The following is a 13,855-nucleotide window of genomic DNA, read 5'->3' on the forward strand; positions in this document are numbered from 1 at the left end:
TTTGTGCTTGGAAACAGGTAGAGCTTCTGTGTATCAGTAACCTGAGGTCTGGAGAAGTTAACTCTTCCATTAAATTGCTGCTTGCTGAGAAATGTCAGTATATTGTTTTGGTCTGCCCTGCTAAGCACCGTGCTCTGAAAGTGCTGCTAAGATACTCGGTATGAGGACTGTGGAAATGACATTTTATGTTTTAAAGTTGGATTCTTACCATGGGGGGGGGGGGGGGGGAAACGCAGGTCTGCTGAGCTCTGTGTTGGTCGTAATGTGCTGGAGATGAACTTTTGTGTTTAAAGTGTCCCTGCAGTCATGTTTCGGCGTTACCAGCCCCAGCTGCACAGGGCAGGAACCAAGGCACACTGCAACACTGCACACAACACTGTGCTGCTGACAAGGGGGAACCAAACACGTGGCAGTAAGGCTGCTGGCCAGAGAGACTTTGGACCATCTGCCCTGCTCCCTTGAAGGTACTAGGAAACTCTGGATTTTGGCAGCGGTGAATAACCCAGTATTTTTAAATACCTGCTGACACACTAGAAGTATGGCACTGCTAATGTCCTTATAACTCAGTGCTGAAGGAAGGTGTCTGGTACCATAAAGGATAGGATAGTTTGGAATTGTACTGTTGAGTAGAAGAGCACTCTGAGACGTTGGGGTTTTTTTTCCCTGCTGAGGAATGAAAGAAACTCAACCTGTGGGTGGAAGAGGAAGAAAGCCTTCCTTGACAAGGAATGAAGATAGCTTAGAGTCTGAAAGGAGCGTGGTGTTAAAAGGTGAAGCTTTCAGCAGGAAGAATAAACCCCACAAATTGCTGGGGGTGTCCCTTCGGTTGCCTTCCCTCTGTCCCGCGGCAGGAAGGAGGGAGAGGATTTGGCCACGAGAGGGCTCTGCGGGGACGAGGAGGTGAGTCGGAGGCAGCTGATGGTGCAGGGACAGGGCTCCTGCCTTGGTTCTGCCGGAGAGGTAGGGTAGTTAGCTTTGAAAGTGCCTGATGTCTCACCCTGCCAAGGAAGAAGTCTGTTCGTGGCTGTCTTGACAAGTGTTTCTCGCAAATTTTGGGGGATGCAGGTAGATGAGGATTTAGCACCGGTTGTGCAACCTCAGTACCCCAGCCCAAAGTAAAAGTGTACAGCATCCACTTTCAGCATCTCTTACAAGAGTGTGAGAAATGCTACTCCCAGATTTGAGTCAATTTAGTTGTTACCTACTGTCCTAGAACTAGATCAACCCTGAATAAGCTGGAAACTATTAAGTGTGGTTATAGAGGAATTTTTGCTGTTGCTTTCTGTAGCCTGGACTTGCAGGTGGTCTCTGGTGCCTTTACCTGAAGAGCTGTTACACACTGCACAGAGCCTGATAGTGAAGATAAAGATTGCCTTCCTCATTTGCAGTCTTGCCTTGTACTTTACCATGTTTATTAAGTTCCTTAAGTAACAGCAGCGAGGAAGAAGGAAGATGCTTATATTCTAGCCAACTATGGGCAGTCAGGAAAGAGATCAGATATTTTACTTTCTTCGTACCAGGAAACTGGTTCTGACAAATTAAATTAATTTATTTTGTACAAATGATAGTGATGTCACAGTTAATACAGTAGGAAGGATATGCAATTTTATACACCTGCTTTTTTAACATTACAAAATGCCCTGAAAAGACAAGGATGGTGACTGCTTTTTTAAAAGGAGTGTCCTGATACTGATCACATTCTAATCTGAAAACACTGTAATCCTCAATAATAAAAAAACCCAAACAAACAAACAAAAAACAAACAAAAAAACCACCAACAACCCCCCCCAAAACAACAGAACCACCTGTTCCAGTTATCAAGCCTGACATACAGTACAAAGTGTTAACAACACTTACTTGAAAGGCAGGAAAAATTGGTCAAGTGTCAGTTAACTCATGGAAAGCTTAAAGTGTGCTTTAGTCAGTGCAAATAGAGGAATGTGACAATTGCTGTAGGATCTGACCACTGGGTTAAATCTGGTGAGTTATCCCTGAGAAAGCAACTTCTCTCTGCAAGTCTCTCGGAGTTTGTTGATTGTTGCCATGGATAAGCTTCCAGGGTCTGTGAATATTTTCTGGGGGCAAAAGGAGAACGTTCCTCATTAAAATTCTGGCCTTGGACAACATGCTGGAATTCTTACATAATTCTCTGAAGTGTGAACTCCCCTGCTTTGATACCCATAGTGTGAAATGCTTACTGCTGCTTGGCCTCCTTGTACCAGGGTAGCATCTTACTCTGCTGTAAAGACACAGTAAACCTGCAGCTCAGAGCAGGTGCTGTAAGTTGCACAAAAGCAACAATACAGAAGCTAGTTTGAATAGAAGTGTCCAGTTAAAATTATTTTAGAAGGCACATGTGGTAGATGGAAGGCAGATTTAGAACATATTAAGCCATCCTGGCTAATGCTGCAAAGCACAAGTACATTTTTCAGGTGGTTCAAGCTCTGAAACACATAGTCACGTAGAACAGTCTGTTCCTGCTGCAACAAAGTCAGTCTTAAACCCTTGCTGTACTACCTTTGCTCTTCTCTACCAGGCTTTCCAGGGTAGTAATGTATATGGATGTAAGAATTTGAGGCCCTTCAAATGCTGCCACGCTTCTGTAATTTTTTTTTTTTTTTTTGCTTTGACTTGTTGCTCAAGAACAATACATTTGTTTCTACTACTACATCTAAAACTTCTGACTGAACAAAACTATGAAGGAAGCTGCAAGTCTATGCATTTTAACCTACAGTTATTATGTGTGGGCCCCTCACTTCTCTGTAGTTATAACTGACAACTCTGGAGACAAGATAATAAACGAGCCAGTTCTGAACAGCAGTCTAGTAAAGAAGTCTGCATCGCATTAAACTAAAAACTAAGTTTTTGTTCAGGCTCAGGGAGGCATATAATATCCAACAGTCATCTCCTCTGTTGGTACCTGTACTGCTGAAAAAAAACCCCAAACAAATCCAAACCCAAAAGTATGTGTTTCATAGTTACATAAAAGCCTAACCTAAATTGTTTAATTGCTTTCAAAGCCCCCTCACTACAGTAACCAGTGCATTTAAAATAAACTTTTTTTCACAGCAGTGAAAATCAACTTTTTACTGTAAGAAGGAGGTAGTTGATTTTCTAAAAACAGCTGCTGTAAAATGTAATGTAATTAAAGAGAGGGGAAGGAGGTGAAAAAAAAAATCCTCCAAGGATGAGTGTTTGTATTGGCCTCTGAATTGGTATTCTCATGGCAGTTAACATTTAACAAAACTCGTTCTAAACCCTTTATGGAATGGGGAAACCCCTCAAACATCTACCTTCTAAATTAAAGCTGTACCTGCAATATATATTTTTTCCATGTCAGTAAAAATGAAATGTAACATGACCTCCTGCTCTGCCACACCTATGCACAGAGCTGACAGGAGCATGGAACTCTTTTGGGGGTTAAGTCACCTACTGGGATGTAGTTTTATGCACACTTAGCAAACAGGGACAGTGGAGGTGGCCAGGTGATTTATGGCAGATGTGTTCCTGTTACTTTTTTGCAGATAACATCTTTTACATTTCCATCTTCTGAGATAAGGTCTGAATCTAATGTTCTATACGGATTTGCCATCCAAACTATTAATAATTTATAAGAATAATTATTAGTTTGCAGATCGTCGTAAGACTTGAGGACTCAACTTCATGGGTTTTTGTCTGGAAATAAGCACTTGGTGCTACCTTTCTGTTCGAAACAGAATGAAGATTTATCAGTGCAAGTTTAAAATTCACTTTGTGTCTATTCTACAATACTCTGTTACAATTTATCTGATAAAAAGCACAGGAACACAATCCATACTTCACTGAGAGAATGCACTCAAGTTATTTTCTTGTCAGACTTCCTGCCTTAACTGGTAAAATGGGCAAAAAGATTTTTTTTCCCTGTACAATAGATACTGTGAATGGATTGCTATATATGGATTTTGATAATAATTATTTAAAAAAAAAATTAGAAAGGTTTGAGTTTATGTGAAAACATTCTTCATCCTTTTGGCAATTCTGAGAGATACATTTCTCCTAGCTGTATCCATCTTTCTGACCAAGCAAAACATTTCTAAGTCAGTCTTGTTTTTAATTTGTAACAACGAAAAGCTGTACAGAAGTTACCTGCATGAAGCTGTGACACTCTGTTACAAACGTTCCTGTGGTGATCTGCTTAAATTTGTCACAGATGTCAGGGAAATTTGTGGCTTCCAAAATAAAAGCTTGGTGTTGCTTAATTAATGTTAAGGCCACACGGAAGATGATCTTTGACCCTTCATAGAATAAACAATCCCATATTCGGAGCACAGTCTGCAGGAAAGGAGAGAATGCAGGTTAGAGCTGCTCGAGTTCCAGAAGGTAATTATTACTAAGGCAGGACAAATAAAATAACAATTATGCTCGTATATTAAGAGAACTTTATGTCACCAGTTACCTCTACTGGAAGAATGTCAATGAACAAGCATATAAACCAGCGTGACACCACGAGGGTCCACATCACTCCATGTCTCTCCATCAGCTCTGCCACAGCTGGAACTTTCATTCTCACAAGTTCTCCAAGGACTTCCTGATCAGTTTTCAGGCCCAGCATTGCAGGACTGTAATAATCTTGGAGAGAAGAAACCAAAGTTCAGGAATCTGTGGACGTTATCGTTCCACAAAATTGAAGAGCGTGTCCTGTGCAGCTGAGTATATGGAGGCATGCTGAGCCTGTGAACCCCAAGTTGAAGGAAATTAAACCCTGCGGCAAAGATGTCTGTCCTGTGGTCATGCAGCACTTCTCTTTCAGCCCAGGCTGATCCCCCTACACAAACACTTCTTTCACACCTACCAAAGTAGCTGCTTTCTCTCTGATGGTTTTGGGCAATTCATTCTTCCTTCCCAAGGAAGGATAATCTAGGCAGTATTTGACTGCTGGCTTAAACAACAAAAGTCTTACTAATATTTCAACGGTTCAGTATAACCACCACCTCCTTCCCGTCTGTGGGGGCCACATGCCTCCCAGTCCACACAATACCCAGCCAGGTAACAAAAAAGCCCCAAATCAACCAGTAGCCTTCAGGCTGGGTCCAGTCACAAACTGGAGATGCTAATTTCTGAGCGTCAGCTGTGCAGGGGTACTAAAGGCCAGATACCACTTCTAGCCTGTGACCTACCTGCTAAGTTAGAGTTTTTAGTTTGTTTTGTTTTGTTTTTTTATTATTCTGAGCCAAGGAAATCCCACTTTTCATAAAGTCCTAAAGGAAGTGAATGGCCGATCCCTCAGACAACATCTCTTCCTACTTAATTTATCTGCAAGACAGGGGTTGAAATTAGACCTACGTGTCCTACACTGCTGGTCAGGTCACTGCACTAAACAATTAAATCCAAAATTAAGAACAGTGGAGCACACCACAGCCTCTTCGGCAGGGTAAGCCTTTTCATTACCAAGGTGCAGGCTGAGTAACAAGCACCCCAGTTCTATAAACAAATAGTTCTGGGCATACTTGAGGGAAGAAGAATATTGGTTTACTTTGTAAGAGTTCAGCTGGCCCAGCAAGGGACAAGAATTACACAGATGTTGAAGGAATTCACATTTTGGGCTTAGATGTTGACAGAAACTTTAAGCTGGAATTGATGGCTCCAGCCCTGGGAAGGACTCCTTGATGGTTCACTAGCACTTTGCTGACAAGACCTATGTTATTCACATTATTTACTGAAAGAAAGAACTGGTAACACAAGCACCTTTGTATGTGTTTCTTTACTTCACTGATTCTAGAAAGCTGCATTTCAGGTTTCTCTACCTTAGCTGGTTTCTGCCAATGATCCCAGACACACACAGCACAGACCAATGGTTCACAGGAAGGTGACGGAATCAGAAAAAGTAAAGTTCGTTTGTCTGAAATTATTTTAATAAAACCTCCCAGTGCCACAAATAAGTTTAAGATGCCCCAATTACACAGTGCTTTTATAACCACTTTAATTTCTCCAATTAAATCACAAGAGCGGTTTAATACCCCACTCTTTTCTGTGGCAGAACTTTTCTTGGACAGAATTCCACTCCCAGGAACTATTTGCTCTACATTTCTACATTTCATCTACTCCTGTAGATGTTCTACTGCAGAACGTCTACAGGAATTTTTGCAGTACTAAGGAGCATTACATTCAACCATTAGGAATGTAGCTTTTTGTCTGTGATCTTTTATTTGATTTGCTTCCATTGAAGAACGGTAGGTAAAACTCCTCTCCAGACCTAAGAGTCACTGCCACTCTATACACATTCCTTTAACCATTTGCTTTTGAATTGCTTGAAGGGAAACCTCTGAGAGCTAAAGTACATGTAATCCCGTGAAAAAGTGTACTAAAACCAGAGTCACACTGTGACCTCAAAGCCGACACAAAGAACTCTTTGTACATTACCTTGTGTCAGTGTTGTGCTCATTTGTGAACTGGGATGCAGGTAAAACAATGGTAACCGGCTGAGTAAACTTTTTTTTTTTAAATGCTGCTTTAATGTAAGTGAAAAAGAATCACATTTCAAAAAAACAAGCCGCCTTCCCTTTCCTACCCTTCCTCCTCATCTCATACATCCACAAACCAGGGGTTTTTTTTTTTAATTATTTTTTGTGCTCCCGAGACATGCGAGTACTTAAAAATTCAAGTTGCCACTGGCGAGTGGCCTCGGGAGGGCAGCCCACAGGCTCTCTGCTCTGCTGCAACCATCTGATACGCTGAAATCACAGCGGCTGCTATTTTTAATTTGTACAGCAAAGTAAATGTCAGGATCTTGGTGAGAACGCAACTGGACACCCACCCAGCTTTTTGGAAGCTAGCAAGTTAAAAGTGAACAGCCAGGCAACTTGAATACGTCACTCCTTGAATAACTGAAGCAGCAAGCAGCTGGGAGGACTTGACATAAAGTAGAATTTTGTTCAAAGTTTGACTAGATTGTCCTGCTGGACAGAAAGGAAAAAGGAGCTATTCATTTATCTGGGGCAGCCTCCTGCCATTCCTGGCGGAGCAGGAGCAGCTCCCTGGTACGCTGCAGGGCAACGTTCAGCCCAGCGCCGCTGAAACAACCGGGAGGCGTGATTAACGATTTCATGCAAATGCCAAGAACCCAGTAGTGGGTTGTTTCCAGGATATTAGCTGCCAGTTCACAACAGAAAGAAGTTACATTGAAAAAAAAAAAAAAAAAAAAAAAAAAATTAAAAAAAAAAAGTCGGCATCTAAGGCATTTTTATATGTAATTAGTATACATTAATTATGGTGGGTATTAATTATAATTACACATCATTAAGAAGCAGTTATAATTTAATATAGATAATTTATATATATACACACATTTTTATACACAAATGTATGTGTATAAAATTAGCTCCTCAGATTAGGAAAGCTGCATTTCCAATCCTCCAGCAACACCCCTGCAGGGCCCCGTATTTGTGCAGAACTTACTCCCAGATCATTTCCAAGGAACTCGCCGGCAGAGCAGCGGCCCAGGGGACAGCACAGAGCCAGCAGCACAGCCCTGGCATGGGCGGGAGGGGGGCCAGGCCCCCCCGGGCAGAGCCCCCCCCCGGGGCACGCACTCTGCCACCCAGCAAGTCACCGGGGCTACTGGCTACGCCGGGATGGCCACAACGACACAGGCGAGTCCGAAGAGGCTCCAGCGGCACGCTCGAGCCTCCTTCCGTGGTCCATGGCTGGGCTCGCTACTGAAAATGGTTTTGTAACTTGGTTTGGTGCTTTAAGTGCTTGGTAACATTTAACCTACACGGCTCTTCTGTTCTTATTTGCTAGGGGTGGCCCGGACCCCCAAGCCTTCTGGAAACGTCCCCTCAGCAGAAATCCTGCAGCTCTCCCTTGCTGCAAACGTTTCACCGTGTGTCCTATTTTCCTCATGTCTTTTACAATTGGCTGCTCGGCCCAGAATCAATCCCTGAAGTCAAGATATCCTTGTTTGCACACAAGGATACACAAGCCTAACCCTCCCCCACACCACAAAGCTGATTTTCACAAGATACTGTGCACCAAGTTATTTTTACTCCTCTACCATCAAAATACATTAGCTTTATATTCCTTCCATATCTTATCTTGCACATTATTTGAAATTTCTAGGTTTCCATGATTCACGTATTATTTTTTCCTCTCAATAATATGGCAAAATACTGAGCAGTTGATGACCCAGAGCAGATCTGAATCAGGAACTGCTCCCAATCTACCACTTACTATTAAATAAATAAATGAAAATAATCAAACGCAGGCTAATTATATTGTGTGTCTATTGATCTAGGTTGCTTTATAGGAATGTCCTCTGACAACGTAACATACCCCTGAAAAAACCCACGCAGCAGCATTGCTTTGTTTTATTCCTCAAATTATCAAATGGAAGTGATAATACTAACATTTAGGTGATGACACACTGCATTACTTTTCATCGCATCTTATTCTGGGAGAAAACAAGTGAATTATTGTATTATAAATTATTATTATGTTCTGTTATTAAATTACTAACTTCCAGAAAAATGTCTCGATGAGGATTAGGTTTCTCAATATGAAACTCCACATTTCCTTCTCCACATTACAAGCTCTTTTGTAAACCGGTTTCTAGGCTTTCCTTACTTTCCTCCCCGCTTCCCTTTGTCTGTTGCTCACCCACACGCACCCACTTCACCTAGCCTGCCGGCCCTGGTGCCTGCCTATGGATCTGGGCTGCCTGGCTACCTTTAGGAGTGTCCGAGAACATAGCAGAGGGCAATGCAGGCAGCACCCCCTCTGGAATTCACCCCACCGAGAGCCCCTTCCTCATCAGAGCGCTGACCCCGCAGGGCGGTGCAGCCCCATGGCTCTGCTGAGATCGTCAGCTCCTCTTCCTCTTGGAGTCGAGCAGCAAAAAGGAAAAGCCAGCTTCACCAACTGCTGGGTACGTTATTGCTCCTGTACAACACAGGTGACCAGATGAAAGGACATTTTCCCTTATTTAAAGGGCCTTTTTTTTTTTTTTTTTTTACTAACACTGCACTGACTGTGGCATGCTGCCACCGAGCTTGAAACCTGTTCTAGCTCAGCATCTGGCAAAGAGATAGTCCTTAAACGACATGTCACCGTCGCCCCATCGCAATAATTGGCACCTCTCAGTCCTACGAGGATGTCGAGGACTAAGCTCGTGCTCCAGAGCGGTAATGAGATTTGCAGGAAATAAGGATAAAGCTTGTAGGGACTATATGACCTTGTTCTCTCGTTACAAATAGATTAAGAGGTTCCAAAAATAAAAGTTTAAGAAGCAGTACTCTTATAACCTTAAATTACCTCTACAAGTCAGAGCTGTAGAAGTTAAAAAAGAATCCTTTAAGTCTGTTGTGCATATGTCAGGTTAAATATAAATACTTCTGCTGGAACTAACATGATATGAATTCTTAAGTGTTATAGAAATATCCAAGACAAGACCTCAGCTCTGCTGCTTATCTTCCAGCACTTCTAACTATTATTTCAAGAGCCTCTATAATCCACTCTGGGACAAACTCAGTGATTTGCCTTGGTGATCCAATTTAACCAAACTGAAAAATTAAAAACTAGCTGGCTCAACTTTTCTAGCAGCCATAAGCAATTATTCACAAGAATATGTTTACAACATCCATGAAAGCCACAGCAGGGGAGGGGGAATTAATGTTCTCTCTCCTCCCCAAGAACAAGCAAAAATGGTTCATTTTTGTATTTATATAAGTATATTATTGATATATAACATGCCACATTCAAAAATATCTCCTTGCTGTAGATGCATGTTACCTTTTTCTACCAGACTTGACTGGAATTCAGAAGACAAACAGAGCAGGCCTCAGTGCTGGCAGGCAAAAGCAGAGGTTGCCATGAACAGAATTGGCCAACTTAATGAAAAGCACACAGTTCTACATTTCAAGTCAAAACAGAAACAGATTCCATCACATGCACTTGTGGGAAAAAGTCCTTTCCAGTAATTCTTCAGTATAAAACTTATCTGTTTGCATGTTACAGAACACAGGGGTTATTTTAAATAACCCCGGCAGCACAAAGCTTTCCTTTCCAAAAAGATATGCTATCATGGCTGAGTTTATGAACTTCATTCAACACACAGGGAATGAGTTTCATCACTTAGGTTACAGAGGTCAAACTAGATTATGACAGCAGTCCCTTCTCACCTTCAGAGCATCTAAATCCCATTTATAGCATTCCTACACAATTTATTGACTCATCCTCTCCGTTGGTGACTCTCAGCCTGCTTTGTACAAGAAGGCAGGGCAATGTTCTGCTATTTTATTTCTACCATTGGATAGTCTAAAAAGGTGCAATAGATCTTGTAAAAATCTACATCACGAGCCTGGCATAAAAAATTGGACAACCTCTGTTTGGGAGGAAATCAGAAAGTCACAACAGGAAAAGGAGGAAAAGGAGGAAAACCAAGAGTACTGCCAATTCTTTCTGCAACATCAGACCAAAGTGACCCCCTGCAGATGTCCTGGCCAAAGCAATATCCTGCAGATATGTGGTTAAAGAGCAAGCTGAACCCTTAATTATGATATTTTTTAAAACAAATTCCTAATCCTCCAGGGTACAGAGAAAAAAATCCAACAAACAAACGAACCCAAGACAGGCTCAAGCCATATTTTATTTTTTCTTCATTGAACCAAACTGAACCAGAACTTCTGTCCTGAGACACTGAACTCACACCAGAACCAGAAGCCGCCACATCATTCATAACTGAATATTAGCTTTCAAAAAAGCATAAGCAAGCCCAATTCATTTTGGTTGGCAGAACTATCTTTTTTTTTTTAAAAAAAAAAAAAAGAAAAGGAAAAAAAAGAGAATGAAGAGAATGCAAGCATTTTATGGATCCATATTGGCTGTGATACTGATTACACAAAATTCAGAATAATAGTATTTTGGGAAATTAGTTACTACTAACACCTTTTCAGCAAGCACAAAAAGGCAGTGTTTGACTGTTTCTACATAATTCCATCTGCCTGTATTAATCTTTTGCTTCTGATCCCAAACTTGTAAAATGGATCCTGTGGAGCAGAAAGAGCCCTCTGGTTTCCTATTTGCATTACACAAAGCACAGTGGGATTGTGAGCAGATGTAGTAGCTGCTATTTGGAAATTGAAGAAGAATGCTTGTTAATTATAAAGACAATGGAAAGAAAGGCAAAGACAATATCCTTCCAGACATTACAGAAGGCAGAGATGAAATACATGAAATACTCTGTGTGTAACCTCTTGGAGAAACAAACTGATTAGCAGCATGTTAAAAAGCACAAATGAAACCTTCAGACATTCTAGTTATGGAGAATGAAACTGGCTAGTTTTGTTTGGGGTGTTTTTTTTTTTTTTTGGTTGGTTGGTTTTGTTTTGTTTGTTGGTTTGGGGTTTGTTTTTATTGTTTTGTTTGTTTGTTTGTGTTTTTTTGTTTTGGTTTGGTTTTTTTTAATACTAACTCTCTGTTGTGTGCTGCTCAATAGAGACATCTGCATCATTAAAAACTAGTCTAAAATTATATCTACCAAAGCACTCATGTACAGATTAGACATAACCCTGAGCAAAATGCTGCTGGCCAATTCCCCTTTCTTCTCCCTCTTTGTACCCACTACCACTGGAACTGCTCCTTTTGTGGACAGTGGTTTTTTCATAGCCTCAGTGAGCTGATAGACACCAACGGACACGGGTTATTCACCACTCGGCTGTCTCCAGATTCCCTGGCCCAACTCCAGTCATGGCACTTTATGAATTGTGCCAGTCTAGAGAGCACACTTTGGAGAAGGCTGCAGCTTACTGGGTTGACAATGGTCCCAGGAGCCAAGTCTTTTAATTCACAAAACACTTTAGCAGGCTTTTAACACCAATTTCCTCAAATGAAGAGGAAATTCATGAAAAAGCATTGAAGATTACCACAACTGCTTATCATGCCTGCAGAAGAAACAAACCTTTTAATTTTTTTTTTAAAAATGAGTTTAAAATTGTACAGTGAGTCTTAATGACTGATGACCTCAGCTGAGTAAGGATTCCTGGACCTGTGGCTTTTTTAATTCCTCTGTGGGATTAGGAAGAATAGCTATTTTATCAGTTCACCACACTGACAAGATTATTCTTAACACCTCAGCACAAAACACAGCATTTATATTCTCGCACACTTCAGAACCACCCCAGCACTACATTTTCTTCAGCTCTTTACAAGAATGCTAGTCACACCATGGGAACTAGGCAGGAGGCTGGACAGACACATATGGTCCTAGCCTGATATTTAGAGAGGGAAATCAATCCAACCCTTCAGTCTGAAGAGAATGGGAACGAATGTCACAATCCTCTTACTTCAAGCTTGAAGAAGCTAACAAGAGTATTAATTTTAACCTTGAAGCAACAGGTTTTAAAACTGTAAGAGGAACAAATGAGACTTCTCCACTAGACATAAATCGAAAGCTTAGTAAAGCATTCAAGTCTTCTGAACAAAAAACACAAGACTCAACCAAGGTTGTATTTCCCGAGCATCTCTCTGAAACTAAACAGAGTCACTTCTTGTACATTTAGGTAGACAAAAATTACCACTGTGGACTGCACAATTGTCTTCATATAATTTCTTTTACTCCCAAAGCACATCTTCCACAAACACATTCTTTATGTAGTCACCTACGCTGCATATGCATTATACTGTATTTTGAAATAGTATCAAAGCCTGCTGTCAGTGCTTCTTCATACTATGCCATATAAAAAAAAAAAAGAAGCAACAACAACCAAACAAAAACCCCAAAAAATCCCAACCAGAAAAAAACAAGCAACTTGACAATACAGTTGAGCACTTTAAACAATTTTGCAGAATCTTAAGTTGCAAATACTATAAATCCAGAGTAAGCATGTCTTAGCTCCAGGAAAGTCAAAGTAACCCTTGGATACATTCACTACTGAAGCAGAGAGTATGTCATCTCTGTGTATGACATTAGCAAAACTGAGGTTAGAAAACTGCTTCCAGCTCTGATAGTCACATTTGAGGCAGGAAGTTGAAGAACTGGAAAGGATGTGAAAGAAAGGGTTATAAACACTATTTACAAAAATTGAGCTCTGTAAGGAACTTCTCTGTTTGTAGAATTTACACAAGGAAAATGAAAAGCAAACTTGAACACTTCACAGAGAAAACACCCTAGGCAGTATGGGCTTTTCAATATAGTATGCGAAAGTCTTAAAAAGAAGCAATAGCTATAAGTTAGGACAAGGCAAATTCCAATAAAAAGCATAGCAAACATTTTTAATAAGAGTGATTTATGGTTTGAATACACTGCTAGGCATGATGGTAGGGTCTTTCTTTCAGACCAAGTTTGGGACCTTTCACAAAGATGAGCGCTAGCCAAATGAGTCTGCTGCAGAGGGAATGGGAAGAAATCCTACCATTTCCTCAGCTGGCTTCTTGTACAGCAAATCCAGTTACATTTCCAGTTTTATGAGTCTTGGTATTTAACGCATGGCATGTAAAGCATGTAAATCCCCGTAGAATGTATCCATAAGTTAAAATACAGAACTTTATATTAGGATCTACGTTGAGCACCTATAACAGCGTTATACATTTCTTCTTGCTGTCAAAGTGACACATGCAGGAAGGCTGCATTATTAAAATTGTAATTGAACACACAGAGCCCTGGCAGACCATTAGAAGGTCGTGTGTCATGTCATCCATCCCCGTTCCCCATCCCCCGTCCGCCCCCCTCCCAAAAAAAAAAAAAAAAACACAACACACTATGAGGAGTGAAATAAGCCACTCACTCTGGCTTTGCACCTCTGCTGCTTTAATGATGTAGTTAAAACAGTACAAACCTTTCAGCATGGAGGCAGCTCTGTCAAAACTATAGTTTCAATACCAC

The 13,855-nt window shown here is 41.0% G+C and overlaps 1 protein-coding gene across 2 annotated transcripts in view; it reads right to left on the reverse strand.

Moving 5' to 3' along the window:
- Nucleotides 1-1,381: 1,381 nt before the first annotated feature.
- GRTP1 (growth hormone regulated TBC protein 1) overlaps nucleotides 1,382-13,855 on the reverse strand; it is a 38,751-nt gene continuing 26,277 nt past the window's right edge. For both annotated transcript variants that reach the window (XM_042806123.1, XM_042806122.1), the window contains exons 6-8: nucleotides 4,436-4,608; nucleotides 4,126-4,311; nucleotides 1,382-2,075 (exon numbers count right to left, since the gene is read on the reverse strand). In XM_042806123.1, coding sequence (XP_042662057.1) covers nucleotides 1,986-2,075; nucleotides 4,126-4,311; nucleotides 4,436-4,608 — 449 coding nt within the window. In that variant the 3' untranslated portion in view covers nucleotides 1,382-1,985. The remainder of the gene's footprint in view (nucleotides 2,076-4,125; nucleotides 4,312-4,435; nucleotides 4,609-13,855) is intronic.

Source organism: Tyto alba, unplaced genomic scaffold (assembly GCF_018691265.1).
Source record: "Tyto alba isolate M040663 unplaced genomic scaffold, T.alba_DEE_v4.0 Super-Scaffold_45, whole genome shotgun sequence".
In the NCBI taxonomy this organism is placed as follows: Eukaryota; Metazoa; Chordata; class Aves; order Strigiformes; family Tytonidae; genus Tyto; species Tyto alba.